Here is a 20,243-nt window from a genome sequence, read left to right as displayed (position 1 = left end):
ATTTAATTATTTTAACTTAACTATCAAATGATAGCAGCATTGTTGTCGAACTACGTGTCTGATATTTTATTCGATAATTTTTTCGTATAGAGTTTAAATTATATTCTCTAGCTTAAATTAATTAAAGCTGATTATAATACAAAACAAATGTATAATTTGATTTTTTAAATTATGACGGTTTCCATTTTTAAACGATTAAACAAAATGAAAATAATAACAAGTAAATATTATATTCGTAAATAAACTACGTGGTGTAAAAATAGTTAAAACCTATAAATTTTCTTTGTGTTATTTTCAATTAATCATTTTTCAAAAATGACGAGTTCTTTAAAATAAGATCCGAAATTACTGGTTTTTTTTTAAATTTTTTTATATATTTATATATTGAGTAAAATGCTACATCACTTGGGTTTAAAATTAGTTATTATACCTAAATGTATATATCATAATATCATTTATAAACAATAACAAAAAAAAAAAAAAAAATCGCGAAGTTGAAAAAATAGATCAATATTTATATCAAAAACATCAGTCTTTTATTTTCGAATGTACGTTTTATTTTATACTAAAAATATATATATATTCTGAATTCTGGTTATAATACTTTAGGTAAAAAAAAAACTAATTTTTATAACAATAAGCAGAAATGGTCGATGACACATTTTTAATATTTACCATATTACAAAAATTGTCGTATATTTTTGCTTATAAATTCTTAAATCGGAAATTACTACGAAGTATTAATTTTTAAAATATGAAAATATATCGTCAAAAATTAAATAATTAGTCACTTCAGTCACCATGTAAAACATTAAATATAAAATAAATTATCAAAAATACATAGCAGGGAAAATTTAGTTATTTGTATGACTTGCCAATGTATTTTTTATAGTTACATAACTTTTAGTTTATGACCATAAATAATACATGTAAATAATATAAAAACAATTTAGAAGTTAAAAAATAAAATACACGTCAAGTAACATTAGTAATAAGCTGTGTATAATTTTGAAAGAAAATCTTTAGGAATATGAACTTGATTTTTAATCAACGTGTTTTTTTTTAGGTTTATTTCTTTTTTATTATACTTTAAGTAAAATAAATGTTCGAAAATTACATGGTTCATATTTCTTTAGCAGTAAAAATATTTAGTAAACAATTTATAAAATAGCGTTTTTAGAATTTAATTTTAACCATTAAAAAAAATACATTTATATATAATCTGAATAATAATACATAACGCTCTTATTCAATCTGTCTCAACAAAAAAATATTAACAATTATACTATATAATATTAAACTATTTGGAATTTAAATTAAAAAAAAAAAAATAATTTATTACAATAACTGTACTAATATAATTTTTCAAATATATCGTTTTTTCTATAATATACGTACTATTTGAGTTAATATACAACCAGTGACAGATATAATCCCTTAACAATTTCTATGATATAAATTAAAATATTTTTTATCAATTTTTTATCATTTTCATTAAATGTTTTATAATTACTTTATTCTTGTTTTGATGTTATAGTTATCTGTAAGGTGACATTTTTAATAATTACACAATAGTTAACAATTCTCAAGTGTTTTTCTAGACGAATAATAAGTACAATTAAATGTGATACAAATCAAATGACTCTGATATTTTAGTACTTCATAATATTTATATTACTACTACTTAAACATTTAACAACCATGCGATATATTTGCCTCATATTTTAGTTGTTATTAACATATAAGTACTAAGAAATATATATTATACACCAAATATTACAAAAAAAATTATATTTCTCGAAATTTACATCAAATAAATCAAAATAAATATTTAATTTATATCATAAAAATTAAAATATTCATATTGAATAGTAATAATAAGTATTAATGATAAAAATATGAAAACTAATTTGAATCAAATTTTAATTGTAATAAATTATTTTACACGAAAATATAAATTTTATAAAAATACACAACAAATATTTAAAAGCAATCCAGACCAATAAGTCATATTCCTTTTTAATACTTTTAACATCATTTTATCCATTTTTGTAATTATAAATTTATACTATTTCAACTATAATTGTTCACGAGGTATAATATTCATACAGTTTGTAATATATTATATTCTTATTGCATTATCTGAATGTGATAGTGTTTTATATTTTTAATACATGCGTCAAGATGTCGGAGTTTATTCATAGCAAACAAGCAGTTATCCAATAATGTTAGTAAGAGGGCCGAAAACCACTATTGTTATCGATGAATAAATATTTGTTTATTTGTTCAGTTAAAAAGATAAAAATTGTGACAAGCGGATTAATAATATAAAACAACATGTATTTTTTTCTTCGTATAACTATGAGAAAAAGGAATAGACTTTTTTCAATATTAAATTCCAACCAATTAGGAATTGCTAGTTTTAGTTCCAGTACTAAAATATAATCAAGGTAAAGGGGAAGGTGTTACGTCTGTAGGTTGGTTCTTAAGACATTTTAATTTCTACAAAATAGTTCTAATTTATATATTTATGATATTTATAATTCAATTTTACCACATTTTTAATACTCAAAAATTTGTTAACGAAATACTCTTATAATTAAATATTGAAGTGTCAAGTAGGTACTTAGTAGTTGTGTTTAATGCTGAATACAATTTAGATTTTCTATTTTGTCAACTATTTTTTTAGAATACACGATTTATGTCATTAATAGTTATTCAATATTTTATGTAGCAAATATTACTACGAACCAAATTTTTATTTAATACACTTTATATAATCTCCCACATTTCATAGCATCTGAATATTCAAAGTTAAAATTGACAAATATAAAAATTTACAGAATAAAGTTAATGATTTATTATTTCGTAGTATTTTTTTTTTTATTCTTTTATAGTGATGTTATCAGTATATGTACTTAATGATTCAATAATTATAAATAAAGGTTTGGTTGTTTGGTATACTTGAATATAGTTTAAATACCTATTCAACTTACTTTTATAAAATATTCCAATTACTTTCAGTTGTATTTATATATGTTTTGTAACTAATAAAATTAGAATAATTATAAAAATAAATATTATTATGTATTTGGTGGCATATTTACAGGGGATATTTTGGGGATTAAAACACCTCTAATATTTATAAAAATAAATGATTATGGCAACGCAGTCAAAACTTTGTCTATATTTAATTCCAAAAAATATTCAAATATATTTAAATTATTCATCATTTTCGCCACACTCCCAGTTTTAATTGCATAGAACAAAAGATCATTTTCGTCATTAAAAATTATAAAGACTTATTTACGTAATATTATAGACCAATTGGGTCCACTTTTTTATTTTACTAAGACTATAATAATAATAATAATAATAATTGTTATCTAGTCTTAGTATATACTTAATTAGTAATATAATTATTATAGAATGTAATTCATTTATAATTGGTATCTCTAAAAAAGATGTAATGGTTGGCTAAGCTTTCAATCAATTGGAAGGATCGTATTGAAAGAAATCAAGTACTTTTTAACGAATTGGCATTAAAAAAAATATGTCTTCCATTAACACTATAAAATTAATTTATAAATGTATGCAAACTTTAATACATTTATTTATGAAATTACCCACTCACTGATCTAAAATTAGTCAATATTTTATTCAGTTCAATTTTACATATTTTATTTCAGTAATAATTATAGTCAAACATTTAAATAGTAATCATAATTTTTTCTTAACAAGAAAATTCTCACTAATAAGGTGTTTCTATAATCGTTATCACATACTAATAAGACATGCTAATATTTTCAAGGCTCTAATGCAGTAAGTAGTTGATTATAAATTATAGAAAAATTTAACTAATAAAACTAATTTTCAACAAATGAGTAATATATTGTAAATATTACAATATTTTGAAAAATTATAGGGATTATTATAATTTATAGGGAGTAAAACTTTCTATATGACTTTGTTATATAAATATACTATGATAATATTTTTGGAGAAAAAAGTAGAAAAAAAACTTCAATTATATAAATTTACATCAATTAAATAAAACAAATTGTTAAGGTTTCTTTTTAAAACCAACAAAAAATGAATTGCAATATATTACTATAGTTCAAATAATATTTAAACCATATTTTTAATAAAGAATTGAGATATGTAAAAATGTAATACTATATACATATTTGTATGAATAAATACATAAGTTTTTTTTCGTTAACATTAATATTAAATAAGCATAATAATTTTCAAAACATTTTTAATTAAAAAAATTATGTTTTTTTGGCATTTTATGATAGAGCTCAAATAAAAACTAACACTAGTTAGTAATTTCTTTAAATTATTACTAGGTAGTCATAAAATATTTCTAACCTAATTAATGAATAATTCTAAAATTATTATATGACTAAAAGATATTAAGATGATAAAAAGTTTATAAAGCATTTTCATTCAATAAAAATTCTGAGTATAGTTCATGTCTGATAGTTTATAAGTATTATTGTACAATAAATAAATAAAAATCAAAAGTTTGGTGATTTTTGCTTAAATTAAACACTTAATGGGTTGCATAAATGTTCATTAGAGATTTAGAGCTATTAACGCAATAATGATCCATTAAAAAAAAAAAACCACCATTTTTATTATATTTCTTTTTATGTTAGTAAAATTAGTTTAAAATGCATATTAATTTTTCCTATACCTAGCATATTGTAATTTATAATTTACTATTAAGGTTACCTGTCAAACACATACCTTAATATTTTCGATGACATTCTTATGAGGAATTACCAAATCAATTTCCATTGCTTTTTCTTTTTTAGCAAAGTTTTATTCCTAATACGTTTGGTAGCAGTGGCGGATCCATTTTTTTTTTGCAGGGGGGAGTTGAAAAATGTTTTCTTTGGGACATTTTTTATAACATTGCAGTCAGTGATTGATAATGAATTTAGATAATAGTAAGTAATATAATATATTAATTTAAATTTAAAGCTACTATTTTTTTGTATCAATAAAAATACAAAATATATACTTTCCCTCATGCTTTAAAAAAAAAAAAAAAAAATCTCTTTCTTAAGTCATAAAATTATTGATTTTTAATACATATTTTTCCTGATTTGGAGTGGGTTAACCCCTAAACCTCTCCGTGGATCCACCACTGTTTGGTAGCCATCATAAATGATTAAACTGACGTACCGTTTAATATAATGTATATTGTATAATAATAAATATTAGCATAGAAAATAAGGTAAGTCAAAAAGTGAGTAGTTTGAATACTTTTTTTAAATATTTATTAATTATTAATTATGATACTAGATAATATATTCAGTAATCATTGTAATCTAATAAAATGTAGTATAATTTATTTAGTATCTAATCTTTTATCAATAAAATACAAATCTTTAATGCAATTAATTTCTTTTTTTAACATGCCATGAAAACGTTAATGAATGAATAAGTTACAGATGCATTAACATATTTACAGACTAGTCTTCATACAACTTGCCATTAGAGTATAGTTACACAATAAATTCACTATGTAAATATTTGTGTTTTGAAGAAAATTAATATTTTTCTCATTATTTCTGTTTGCTTTAGTGACTATTATAGTAATATTTTACTGTATACTAAATTGACTATATTTAGTAAATATAGCCAATTATAAAATATTATTTACCATATATAAATACATTATTTTAACTTCAAATATTATTACTTATAAATATATATTTTTGGGCATAAACATTTTTAAAATATCTTTTGATATAGTTTAATTAGAATAAAATACAAATTTAAACAAATTTAGCATTTATAAAATTTCAATACTTAAGGAAATAGTATAATAAGGAAACTAATATTCAAACTTATCATAATTTTAAATTAATTTTTATCAACTAAAATAAGTAAAATTTTAATTAATTAAGATTTATATTTGATTATACAAATGAGCTCAAAGTAGATTTTATTTTGTTAATTCAAAAGATTTAGAAATATTTTTATTCAAAAGTCAGAAGAGTATTTTAAAAATAAAACATTGATAGTTATTTTAAAATAAAAATATAATTTGTTTGATTTTTATCAATAGTAATATAATATTCTCAATAAGAAAATTATGTCTATTTAAAAATGTTCACAAGATTACATATTAAAATATATAACTATTTTTAGAACAAGAAGTAGGTACTTTAATATAATAATATTAACTCACCGCATCTGCCAATTGTTCATACATTAATCCAGACATGTAATTATTGTTTTGTTTTTTATTAACCACTACTGATCCATGTTGTGGCTCAATCCAACATTCTGTTATCAATTGGTAATCATCATCTATAGAATATTGAGAGCAACAGAAGTTACTACCATTAGCCTTTCCTGATTTTTGACGTTTTTCAAACTGTTGTTCTTCAGTTGAAGATGCTGACGATCTTTCATTATCTTTTTTTTTTTTAAATATATTAAGGATATTTGGATAATCATGGTCTTTTGGATGATGTTTTTGTAATATATTTGGTGGAAATAGAACATATTGAATGACACAATGGCTTGTTGGTGTACTAGGACAATATGGTGATCCCTAAAGTATAATCATAATATAAATCAATTTAATTTGTAAATATTTCTTTTTTTAATATTTATTTATTGCTAAATTAATTATAAATTATTTAAAAATTCAAATAATAAGATAAAGTTTCTTAAATTAAACAGATTTTTAAGAGCATAGTTATAATTTTATAAATACGTATATTTTTTACGTATTTATATTTATATTTATGTATATTATGTAATTAGGAATGTATATATATATATATATATATATTAAAATCATAAACAGTGAAATTTATCTATGAAAAAACTAAGTAATATTTATTATTATAAAATAATCCTCAATATAGTCAATGTAGTACTGTATAGTTTGATCACATTTTTTGGTTGATACGATTCTATCATGGACAATTTTTTTGATATTTTGAAATATTAGTTGAATTAATACTATTTTGAAAAATTCTAATATAGTTGATTTTTTATAATTAAGTTTTTCAGCTACACAGTTACTAAAAAATTATTTTGAAATACTAACTTCAATCATGTCTACTTGTAAAACCATGTTTATGATACCAGCTGATGAATGAGCAAATCTGAATCCTTCTCTCAATCGTATTCTAAAATTAAAAGAATAACATAAATTGTACTGTCATTATTTTATAAACATATAATAATTAAAGTTAAAAACTATAAAGAGTAACTGAGTACATTAAAAAAATATGATATTTTTACATTATTAATATATTTTGTAATAAATTATTTATATATAAATCAATTAATTTTACAGCTGTAAATAAATACAGTTCAGTAATGAAAAAGTAAGATTTGTAATTTATATTATACAAAATAAAAATGATAGCAGTTATTTCAAAGCATATTAAAACACTAGAATACATGTTTCTTATCAGTTTTTATTATTTATAGAAAAATTAGTTTAAATTTTTCCAAATGTATTTTTATTATTTAATTAAGAAAAAGGTAGACTATATGTAAATTATTATAGCTATAGTTAAAACTTACTTAGTCAAAACTGATAGAGTACGTGCTAGTTGTATTTGTAATTTTTGTGTATCATTATTTCTAAATTGACTACAACCACTACTCCAGATCCACCTTCTATGATACAAATAACGAGAAAGAGTGGTAGTCGTAGCAACAGCGCTGGGTTCTATTCCCGTTAATGACTCTTGAGAAGCATCATTCTTATTTTCACTATTTAATGTCATTACAGCAGGGCAAGGTTGTGAACCATCAGGAAATATAACTGTGGTAAATTCTGAAGGTATCTTTTCATATCTTAAAGTAAAATAAAAATATTAATTAAACATTATTGAATAATATTTTAAAAATTATATTATTAAATATTCAGATAAATGTTTTTTATTGGTTTACCGAATAAGAATCTTTTCTAATGGTTTATCCAATAAATAAATGTATCTTTGTGGTCTGGTCAATTTTTTTTTTACCAACAAACGATTGTTTTCTTTTTTTTTTTTTCTTTTAATTTTTTTCTTATTATCGTTAGCTAATAGTTGTTTGTTATCATCAGATGACAATGGTTTAACTGCGGTAGTTGAATCCAATAATTGAATACTTTTTTTTAAACTATCAATTATCTAGAAAATTTGATAAATATGATAATTTATGACAGTATAGATCACACATTAATTAAATTGTATATAATTTAAAAATATTTAAACCTTATTATGAATAGAAGCTGGAACACAACTTTGAAATGCTAAATGTAACACTACACAGCAGCAAGATGGGGGCCGCAATGAAACTCGTGCAATGCAAAATGATACGCTGTCATTGTGTGTTTCACTATTAACAAAAATATATATACCAAGTAGTAACAGTTTTTAATATTAAGTTGCCTACACTATTACTTTTTGTCTAAACATTTCACATAAGAATGATCATCAATCAAAACAAATGTACACCATTGCTTCAATAAAGCAAATAGTGATTCAGCTGCTTTCCTGCAAGTTAATGTTTGATAACGACCATTATTTATATTTGCCATGTGTAACCATCGAGGTAGTGGTCGATCGTGTCTTAATAATAATACACCACCTCCAATTCTGTAAGTAGAAAACCATTTAGGCCATTGTGAATCAGGGTCCAATGTACAAACAGGTTTCCAAAAATCAGCAAATTGTTGATGTTGTTGATCAGTATAGCTTTGTTGTTGATCACTAAAACGCATTATTTCTTTGTATTTTTGAATGAATACTATAGTTCATAGCTATAATGATAATTACTCACTTTAATTTCACTTGATTTTGCTTCACAGAAAATGAGGTGTTCGAATTTGTTGGTAAATGGTAAAATAATGGCATACCACTTCGCAATGGACTTCTGTTTGGAACTCCAGATGCTGAAAAGTTAACTGATTTCGCTTCTTTTGTCCCAGTATTTACTGCAATGTCTGCTTTAGAGTTGATGTTATTAGAACTATTTGGACTTTTACTAGAATCTTCTGTTTGTTGAATTTGTGGAGATACTGGACTTTCTTGTTTTACAGGTTGTTGTCGATCATGATTTTTATTTTGTTGATTAGATGTATTACAATTATTAAAATCATTTAAATGACCTGTACTGGGAGAATATGTTTCCAGATGTTTAACTAGTAAATCGGTTTGTACAATTGAATGCATAGTAGACCAAAATCGAGCTATTAAAGCTTGTCTATATTTTGAAGTAACTATTCTTTGAGGAGATGGTGTATCAGGTAACAAATTAGTATTTTTTGTAATGGTAGTTGTAGCAGCAGTTACAGCAGTAGATGATGATCGATAAGATGACAGTTGGAATTGACATTGTCTAGATAACTTTGATAGTTGCAGATATTTTTTATTTGTCCCGCATGTAATATCGTGTAGAAATTCATATGGACCTAAATTTTATAAAATAACAATTCTAAAATGTAGTTATTAAATAATTAACTGTAAAATAATTGTAACCTTTGACTACAATAGTATAATTAATATTTAAGCGCCCATCTGGTTGTGATGGCACTGGTGCTTGAGATGGTTGTGTTGTTGAAGATAATGGTATTTCTACTTCTGGTGTTTCTTCAACCACAACTGGCTGAGATTTGGTCATGATTGGTGGTGGCCACTTCATAGTTAAATCATATTCGATATATATATGATTAGTCCATGGTAAAATAAATTTCAATTGAAGTTTGCTTGTACTGTTCATATTAAGAACAGTTGGAGCATTTCCTGCATCTTTGAATTGAATATCCTATATTTATTAACATATTAATTATACTAACTTTAAAGAAAAACTCATGTTTTACAATCAATATTTAAAACTAAAAAAACGAAATTGTAATTAAATATGATTTAGGGTAATCAAATTAATTTTCCTACATGAATTATGAGTCAATAAAAATAATGAATCTCATTATTCAATATCCAAGAGTAGACAAAATTAAATTCTGAAAGTAAAGGTTTTTTGAAATATATTAAACTAGAATTTATTATTATAACCGCAACAACTTTAAATCAAATAAAAAATAATAATAAAATAGTTTTTAAATAATACTATATTGGTTTTTAAGTTCATTAGTTCAGTTGATTCGGCCTAAGTAATTTTTTTAATATTTTAGAAATATCTACAGTTAAAAATGTAATTAATATTTAATTTCAATCCTTTATTTAAAAGCTAAATCGTAATAACTTAAAATTAAAAATATATTCAAAGAAATACAATAAAAAATATAAAGTTTTAGGTATGTGTAAAAAAAATTAGTTAAATTTAAATATTTAAATATTTTTATAATATTAAGTTGTAATATAAAATACTGCTAAAATATTAACAAATTTTTATTAGAAATTATAAGAACCATTATTATCTTAAAATTTGTTTTTAACTCCAATTAAGAATTATATACATTTAAAAATTGATACATTGTTTAAGTTTTAAGTTATATAAAATACTGTAATATTTTAATTAACATAAAAACAATTAGTTCACTTTTTCAACAACAAAATGCTATAAAAAAATACAGCGGAATATCTAGCTCTATTAAAAGTCACAGAATTAGCTTTCTTTTCAGATATTCAATGTATAATCATATACATCGAATCTCAGTGCTCTCAAAAACTTAGATAGATAATCCTAGAAAAAAACAACTCCATTTGTATCCAAATATCAAATATACTATTTAAAATCAAAAAAGACATTAGATTCCTCGGGGTATCCAGATACAATAATATCCCTGGAAACGAAATTGCAGACGATATGGCTAAAAAGGCCGTTAACTAGCCGAGTTTTGGAATATAAAAACCCATTTTGATATAAAACACCTAATAAATACTAACCTTAATCAAAGATGTCAACAAAAATGTAGACTAGTTAACAACCACAAACTGAGAGAAATTAAATCATCCACCCTCTCATGGGTGCACGACGTGTCACTCCCACACAGATATCAAACCATATTAAACAGATTACGAATTGGTCATACATTAACACACATGAACATCTAATGAACAAAAAGAACAGCGTATATGCACCTCAAGCAACACAACATCTACTGTTAAACACTTGTTAACTGAATGCCTCCTGATAAATGACTCCAAAGACAAACGAATACTCCCCAACAATCTTTGCGAAATACTAACAACAAACATAGAAAGAACATCGTCGCTTCTGGAACGCCTAAAAGAAACGAACCTATTTCAAAAAATAACTTGAAAACCCAGATACACCGCAAATAATTACAAAATATTACTTATTAATAAACTTATTGTATCATTTTAAATATTGTTTATAAATCATTAATTGTAATGTACTGTAAAAACTACAAAATGCAATTTATTCACTCAAAAATGCCAATAACCCTGGTAGTTAAGGCGTATTTATAAAATAAAATGCTAAAAGTATTTATTGAAGAAACATTTAAAACTTCATAAGTTTTGTTATTTAAATGAATAAAAAAAATTATAAATTTAAAAATAATGCATGCTATAAAAATTATCAATAGCTAAACTCTTAATTAATCAAAGAAACAAAATATTTAAATTAATATAATACTAGTATGAATAATTATTTTTTACTACAAGAAATAAGTAAATACCTCGATTAAAAATCCTTCGCGCATTCTGCAACACACAATATTATCAAGATGCGCTTGGACATGATCACTTAGTTGTCTTTTAGAAACTAACTGCGTTTGTCTGTTACCATAAAAATTTGAATTTCTAAAAAAAAAAAAATTAATATTGTTAATAGCTACTTATATGATAAGATTGAGTATACTCGTAATAATATATGCAATGTGTATACACAATATTGATAATAACCTTACAGTCCATTCACCATGACGAATTCGTGGTGGGGTACAACTAAGATTTGTTGTATTTGGAGTCCTACTAGCCTCTCCTCTTTTAAATGACCACATGATAAATTTATCATGATAATAGTTAACAGCTAAATTATGAATTGTTCTTGGAAAGGAGTTTAGATAAGTACCAGAAGTGGCTGTTGCTATAAGCTGCATCAGCTCTGCATATGGCACATTTCCATGACCTGAATGTGGATGAAACTGACTAGATACATGTAAAAATGAACATGCTACTCCAATACATCTTAATTGATTCAGAACGGAATCAAGAACTTGTATATCAGCCAAAGTAATCATCCCATCAGTAATAACAATCAAATCTAAAAATAAATGTAAATATTATCTATTACCTAAAACATTATTATAAGGACACTTTAATTTCTACAACAACATATAATATTAATAATCAAATTAATGAAAAACAAATATAAAAAATAAATATTGAGTTATTGTTTATTAATAAACATTTTAAAACAATTTTTTTATTTTTTATGTAAAAGTACTTAAATTTTTATTTTGTACATATTTTTTTTGAAGTTACTTATTAATGTAATTTTTATGACATCTTATAACGAACTGTTAGATTCCTTAATTTGTTTATTTTCATAAATTTAAGAACTCCTTGTCGATTTAATAAGTTATGCATCAAAAAACACTTTTAAGTAGATATTTTGAAAAAAAAGTTAGTGTTGTGAGATGTAATTAAACACAAATTACCTAAGCATTTTCAGTTTTCTAGAAAACTATTATTTCTGTAGTATAACTTTAACAATATTATAGTAATATTATTAAGTAATAATAATAAAAAGAAACACTCTATAATATCAAATTTAAAAAGAGCATATTATAAAATATTATAATTTATCACTTTAATGCAATGAATGTCTTACCAAAAATGAAATGGAACTAGAAAAAAGTTAATATAATTCATTGATAGTTAAAAAATATTCATAAAGTTATGAAGTAGAATTGTATTCAACTTTGTTAGTTTAGCTGTTTTATTGTTGTTTTAAAAATTACTTCATAAAAATGTAATATAATTTGATCAATCATTTTTGAAAATCACTCGAACATATACAAAATAATCCTTATTTCAAATTGAAAAATTATATACATAATATTATTATTGCTATTATGAACTAATATATACTGGATTAAATATCAATGTTCATAATAGAAAAATTTAATACCTATTCATTATTATAGGTAATAAAAGAAAAAAGAACCCATATTGACTAATAACCTTCCTCAAAAAACTGAGATCACAAATGTAATAACTATATGTCTACCTTAATAATTTAAACTAATCCATTATTAAAATACATTAAAAATACTTATATCATAAACAATATATTAATATTTATAATAACTTATTTTATATTTATTTACTTGAATACTTCTGAATAATGTCAGATAGAATTTGGATTATTGAAGTATTACGACCCATTAATGGTAATAATTATCACCAAGTAGAATAATTAGTTAAGACAATTACAATTTAAGCTTTAAACCAAAAGAATAAATATGTTAGTTCTAAAAATATTAGACAACAATATTTCAATATAAATTAAGTAAATGTAAATATATTTATAATTTTCAAATTGTATTTAAAAATAAGTAAACTTAATATTATTAAATGCAATTATTTAAGAAATACTACGTTTATATCTGTATTAATTTAAAATAGGCCTCAAAAAATATACTTAAAAATTACTTACTTGATATACTAGTACGTGGTAATAATCTAACAGCTAACATGCCATATCTTAAAGTGTTGATAAAACCTGAATCAGGACTATTATTTCCAACAGACAATACATTTTCATCATTAATTGTTACATTGCGATGACTTATATTATTTATGTCAATGTTCATATTCATACTATTATTACTACATTTTTGAGTTTGTTTTTTAGGAAATGCACTATTTTCTTCATTTCCTGATGTACTATTATCTTCATCTTCATCATCAAAACTCTACCAATAAAAATTAATCATTAGTATATTGCTAAAAAACTATATATATAAAAAGATTATATTATTTATAAGACCTAAAATGTATTAATTTAACAATTATTTTAAACACCATAAATTATAATATTTTATTTTTTCCAATGAGGGAGGATCCCTTAACTAATCTTTCATAATATCAAAAACCTTGAAAGCCAATTTTGCTACAAATAAGGAATTTAAAACAAATCCAATTTTCCTCAAAGGATACATATGCTCATACTATTGAAAGATTCATTATGCATCAATTAAAATAATGTGAATCTTAGTGCTTTGTTACGTGGTACCCAATAAAAACAGGTACCACGTAACAGCTTACAACATTATTTCAATATAATGTAATAAATGTTATATATTAAAATTTGATTGTTCAAGTAAATTTGTTTTTAATAGTAACAGAAACTTAATAATACATGAATTATATTATAGTTTCTTCAGGTAATACTCCAAAAATATTTTAAATAAAAAACATTTTTTAAAGAAAATATTTTTAAATAAATACCTTAGCTTTACGAATAATTATTTTTGTGTTTGCTAATGAATTTTCTAGATTATTCATTTCTAATGTAACTGTATTAATGAATTCATTAAAGTTACGGTTGTTGATAAGCCATCCTTGTACCAGTACCTAGTAAAAAATATGCATAACATTCTTCAACATTATTTATGTATACAGGCATACTCAAAAAATATGTTAAGTATTATACCTGCTGAGCTAATGAGGTATAAAATGGTGTATGTACTATAACTGTGACATATACTTGTGGTTCAAATACAATCTTATTAGATCCAGGCACAATAAACTATAAATAAAAAGTAATTTGGAGTTAAATGGCAAAATAATAACAAATAAATTATACTATACCGGCCTAATAAACCCTTCAACACTTCTGCTCAGTGCTAGAATCATTTCGTCAAGCATTACATGACCTCTTTGAATGTCCTATTTAAAAATTAAAAATAATATTAATTGAAATTATTTGTAAAAATATAAATAAAAAAATTTTCAGTAAGTAATCTTACCACTGAACAGTTAGATGGGCTCATATCCAAACAATAAACCATATTATACACTGCTGTCAAAAAATAAACACGAGTAAGAGCGTCCATAACAAAAATAGAGTTTTCAAATCTGTTTTTGATTAGAATTTCTTGTCTAGGTATAAATGACATGATTTTACATTGTTCTGGTGATTCAGCAACTAAATCTTCATCTACCATCTGTATGGTACCTAGACGTTTCAGAAACCACATCACACGCATATCTGCACTCATTGATCTATTTTCGTCAATCAATACATACACACAAGAAGCAATAGCATAAGATCCAAGAGGCAGTAGTCGAGGTACAGGATAATGGAATACATTGTTATTGTCATTTTGTTGCTATTTTAGGAATAAAACCAGAATAAATTTAGTAATGATTTACGTTGATTAATGAACAAATGTGAACAGATTTACCTGCATATGTGTGCTATGAACATTTACTAAATTTAACGAAGGACTGTCAGGCTCCATCAACGACGTTATCATGCTGTTGTCCTCTGTTTCCATTGCGTGGGTGGTTTATTCACTTTTTTCTTCAATTTTTTTCCATTACGAACTTGGATATACCTTGGAATGGTACTAAACGTTATTGACGTTGGGTAGAAAAACAGTCATTTTTTTAGTTTTTTTACATAATATGTACATTACTCACGACAATATTATATGAAGTGTACTACAACATAATTAATCAAATATCTAGTTAGTGAAAAATATCAATAATAGTACAGTTGAACATAGTAAATCAATTTATTTTTTTTATAATTTTTTCGGTATCGTCCGATCGCCGTTTCCGTCGTACAATCGCGGCACACGGTACGTATTATAAAATAAACGTCAAATAACAATAATAATTGCTATTATAATTAATAACTATTAGTTTGCGATAAAGGCAATAACTACAGCGTTTGATAGTTGTTATTATGAAACATAATACTAAATGAAAACAACAATGATAAGGACATGTTCGCGACGCACGTGCCCATAAATTTCAGTGGCTACGCAACAGCTGCTGGTGATAAGCAAAATATAACGTACTTGATAACGAAGCGAACAATTTTTTCGTTGACATTTTATTAATTATTGTTTTTTATTTTTCTTAGAAACTTTATAAGCATTGTTACTTTATAATAATTAGTTCGGAAAACATCGTATTATTCTATATCTTTGAAGTTTTTTTTGTTTTTTCATTAAAAAAACGTCTTAAAATATTGTTCTACGCGAAAACGACGACAGAGATTATTGTAACTACCGTATAATAACCACATTACTGTTATAAATCGTACTTTGTCGGCAGGCGTTGGTATCAAATGCTAAGTTCAAAATATTAAACGTACGTGAATTACGTAAACGAATGTGTTCACAAGTCGGTTAAGTTGTACTATAGGTACGCGGCGGCGATCACGACTGCGACGAAACCTATACACCGACTTGCACATCGTCTACGGGCTAATCAGTCGGCCGTAACAAACGTTGTCCGTTGTCCGCGCGCCGACGGCGCACGGTTATCGCGGCATAATGATGTACAAGCCGATAATTATTTCGACGAGTTTTTTTTTTCCATAACCATGCACATAGGCGAAACTAGACACTTTTATTAGGTTAGACCAAATAAAAAATATAAAAAGTATTATTACGTAAAATTAACTATTATTTCCTATAATATAAATATAAAAATAAACGTCAAATGTCTAAATTTGAAAAAATGTCAAATGTCTAAACAATAACTAATAAAACAGATTATTCGAATACATAGAATAGACTTATTATATTCTATTATAATTCTTATTTATACCAATTGTACCTATATAGGTACTATATTATATTATATTATTATATGAAACGTACAAATGTATACGTTTACATGTATAAATATATTATTTATAATGCCTAAATAATTATTAAAATATATAATATATACATATTTTTCGTTAGTATTAGGTCAGGCCATGGCCTAGCTGGTCTGACCCGTAGTTTCGCCTATGGTCACGCATGCCGAATTTCATAGTGTAGAACGAAATAAAAATATTATTATAAACGTAATAACTAATCGATCGAAATTGTTTATGAACCATCCAAGTCGAATGGCCATCCTCGGAAGAGAATGGTCGGCTCAGAAGAAATGCTATACTAACTACTCCGCTTGGTTAAACACAAAACGGACAAATTAAAACTTGTCCTAGTTTCGATTTTTGTACCATACCATTTTCAAAAATATGTATATATATTACTCTTTGAGATATAATATTGAAAATGAAAATATTATTTTTGAGGACCTCCGACAATATTTCGCCACCTCTAGGTTGAAAACTACGGCTCTACACGAATATTATTGAAGGAAACAAATATAAAGTTTATACTATAAAATTTGTTACAATTATAAATATTAAATTAAATATTTATTATATATAACCTACTCGTACTTCAATAATAATGATACTGATAGCATGTTTTGTTTATGAATGGAATAAATTTTAAATCACAGATATAAATTACATATTTTAATACTTATATTTATGTATACCTATGTTTCAAATGCACAGAATATTTTAAATCATATACATGATTTCATGGAAAAATTAATCGTAATCACCAATTTTATCCTGATATAACGTACAATAATTGTTAAATAATTTAAATTATTAAATTTATATTTTCAAAAACTATGAAAATTTATAATAAATCAATGGTTAAACTTTAACGTTATTTTAAAATCATACTTTTTTTAAAAATCCCAATTACAAAATTTTGTATTTTTTTTTCAAATTGTAGACCGAAATTGAAAATTTTCAAATTTTAGTTCTAAATACCAAAAAATGTTTTTATACAATTTTTTTGTAGCACAGGACTTAAGTATTTATTAAAAAAAAAAAATTTAAAAATAATAAACAGAACGAAAGTTATTCCATTTGTCGAATCATTCTAGAACACCTTGTATATATTATATTCCTATCATCAGGGAAAGATAGGGAAAAAAATTACCGGCAAAATATTTAATGGGGTGGCACATGGGCATTATTTTTTCTACAAATAGAATATATCAGAGATCTCAAGTCTTTAAGTACTGTATGTTAACATTTTTTTCCTGATGAAATCTAAAAACAATAAAATTCTTCACAAGACTATGTACTTAAGTACATAAGTTATAGATATACGATAGATGAACATTATAAAATAATTAAAATTTAATACATTAATAGCTAGTTTATTGAAAACTATAGTTTAATTTTGTTTAATTTAACTAAATTAAAGTATTAATTTAAGTATTTTATTAAATTAAAATATTATAGTTGTATTTAGATTTTTTTTTATTATTATTATTGTATATGTTATATGTTTTTCATACAGAATACTTACTACAATTTAAAAAATAAAAACTGCGTCACGCTAAGCTTGATATTTTTGACATTGAGGAGTTTAATTTTATCTACTATATTTAAATAATTACATTCCAAGAAAATAATAGGTAGAAAAATGATTAATTTAATATTAAGAAAAATTATTAAAATTAAAATGTATTATAATTTTTAAATATTACAAAAATAACTTTTTTTGAAGTGTAATACTTTTTATTACTATAATATTTATAGTATCCTCATTACCAAAATGTGATAAATATCTTTTTTTGAAACCACAAACATGAAGCATTCTCAATATGCTTGTGCTAATAAATTTTTTAACATTAAAAATTATCGTTCGAAAAAAAACTTATGTAGATAACTGACATTGTCAAAATTAATTTGTAACATCTAAATAACCCAAGATAAACTCCACTAAACCAATTATAATAAACTATTACCTTGTAAGTAACAACATACTGTACAACGGCTTTCATCATGACTGTTGTTATATTTTTCAAATTGATTATCATTACCGTTATCAGAATCATCTTTTATTTCATATGTAAACTCAGAATAATGTGACTGAATACTTTTATTTATATTTTACCATTTATAACGAAAATACTTTGATTTAACTTCAAAACCATTAAATTCTAAAGTAAACAAAAATTCGAAAAATAATTTAAAATACTTGTTTTAGAACAATTGGAGGTAAACTGTCGGCAGTGGCGAAATTATAGGGGAGGCAATGGGAGGCAAGTGCCCCCTCTGACCATTTTTTGAGAGATAAAGATATAATTTTGCCCCCCCCCCGGATAATCCAACAATACAAATAGCACTTTTTATTGATGAACTTTTATGGATATTATTTAACAATATTGGTACCTAGTACATGCTACCTACAATTTATGTTTATCTAAACCATAAAATGAGTTAAAAGTCTTATGTAAAATCAAACAATTAGATATAGTGTATAAAATACATACTACAAAAATATGTTCTAACTGGTGAGGGGGAGGGTTATCAGAGTTTTGGTAATAATAAAAATATTATATTGCCCCTCCCCCTTAGGTTTTTTCCCACTTACGCCACTGACTGTCGGAATCAATGGTCTTCAACCGGTGGATCACGACCCTATTTTGGGTCGTGTAAACTTTAAGAATGGGTCACGATAAATCTTCAGTTTTAAAATTTTAAAGTTCATATACCTACCTAACATCATATTCATAACATTCATAACCTAACATTATAATTATATCATATATGTATTTCATATGACATCAGATAAAATAATTTCTAAAATAATTTTAGATTAAACTCGAAACCATACTATTTTGTAGAAGATAAGAGTGAATGTCAAATGAAGTAATGGTATAGCGATAGCCTGACTTCATCGATAAAATTTATTTACCTGTTATTTATCTTTAAATTACACAATGTAAAGTTGAGCCGAGATTGAATATTTTCTGTGAAAACATTCAATGTCCAATTACGCAATATTTATTTATTTTTTTGTATCAGTACAAAAATTTTTTTATGTTATAACTTGTATTGAAAATTAAATATTAAGTATATACCCACCTAGAAAAATTACATTTTTATTTATTCAGTTATAAAAGCACTTATACAATGGCATATATTAGGCAATTTTAACTTTTTTTTTGGTTTTCATGACTAACGAAACTAACATGGGTCGCAAAAAATATACGGTAAAAAAAGTAGGTCAAGAATCAAAAAGGTTGAAGACCACTGGTCTGAATAATCTTGGAAATGTTTAGAATCAAGATATGAAAAGTCTATACATAATGAACCGTGTTCTGTATACCTTTTTTCAAAACTATAATTTAAACATCATGTTACGAGAAAATAATCTTTTTTTTTTTTAATCCGTATGGACGCATTACGATATCGTTAGTTGTATTAAATAGTATATTATTGTTACA

The 20,243-nt window shown here is 24.1% G+C and overlaps 1 protein-coding gene across 6 annotated transcripts in view; it reads right to left on the bottom strand.

The window, feature by feature from the left end:
* LOC112685558 overlaps positions 1-20,243 on the bottom strand; it is a 46,162-nt gene that overhangs the window by 21,559 nt on the left and 4,360 nt on the right. For 2 of the 6 annotated variants that reach the window (XM_025557487.1, XM_025557486.1), the window contains exons 2-17: positions 15,377-15,529; positions 14,939-15,301; positions 14,781-14,858; positions 14,623-14,718; positions 14,418-14,543; positions 13,624-13,882; positions 11,865-12,225; positions 11,639-11,762; positions 9,513-9,798; positions 8,815-9,445; positions 8,436-8,744; positions 8,247-8,370; positions 7,939-8,162; positions 7,567-7,842; positions 7,082-7,163; positions 6,209-6,577 (exon numbers count right to left, since the gene is read on the bottom strand). In XM_025557487.1, the coding sequence (XP_025413272.1) occupies positions 6,209-6,577; positions 7,082-7,163; positions 7,567-7,842; positions 7,939-8,162; positions 8,247-8,370; positions 8,436-8,744; positions 8,815-9,445; positions 9,513-9,798; positions 11,639-11,762; positions 11,865-12,225; positions 13,624-13,882; positions 14,418-14,543; positions 14,623-14,718; positions 14,781-14,858; positions 14,939-15,301; positions 15,377-15,469 (3,801 nt within the window). In that variant the 5' untranslated portion in view covers positions 15,470-15,529. Of the gene's footprint in view, positions 1-6,208; positions 6,578-7,081; positions 7,164-7,566; positions 7,843-7,938; positions 8,163-8,246; positions 8,371-8,435; positions 8,745-8,814; positions 9,446-9,512; positions 9,799-11,638; positions 11,763-11,864; positions 12,226-13,623; positions 13,883-14,417; positions 14,544-14,622; positions 14,719-14,780; positions 14,859-14,938; positions 15,302-15,376; positions 16,206-16,245; positions 16,549-20,243 lie in introns of those variants that run through there. The other 4 variants (XM_025557480.1, XM_025557485.1, XM_025557484.1 and 1 more) reach the window with 4 other exon arrangements.

This window comes from Sipha flava, unplaced genomic scaffold, assembly GCF_003268045.1.
Source record: "Sipha flava isolate LNK unplaced genomic scaffold, YSA_version1 282_pilon_pilon, whole genome shotgun sequence".
In the NCBI taxonomy this organism is placed as follows: Eukaryota; Metazoa; Arthropoda; class Insecta; order Hemiptera; family Aphididae; genus Sipha; species Sipha flava.
The sequence above is the reverse complement of the archived record's forward strand: the minus strand, read 5'-3'. Positions and strand labels throughout refer to the sequence as shown.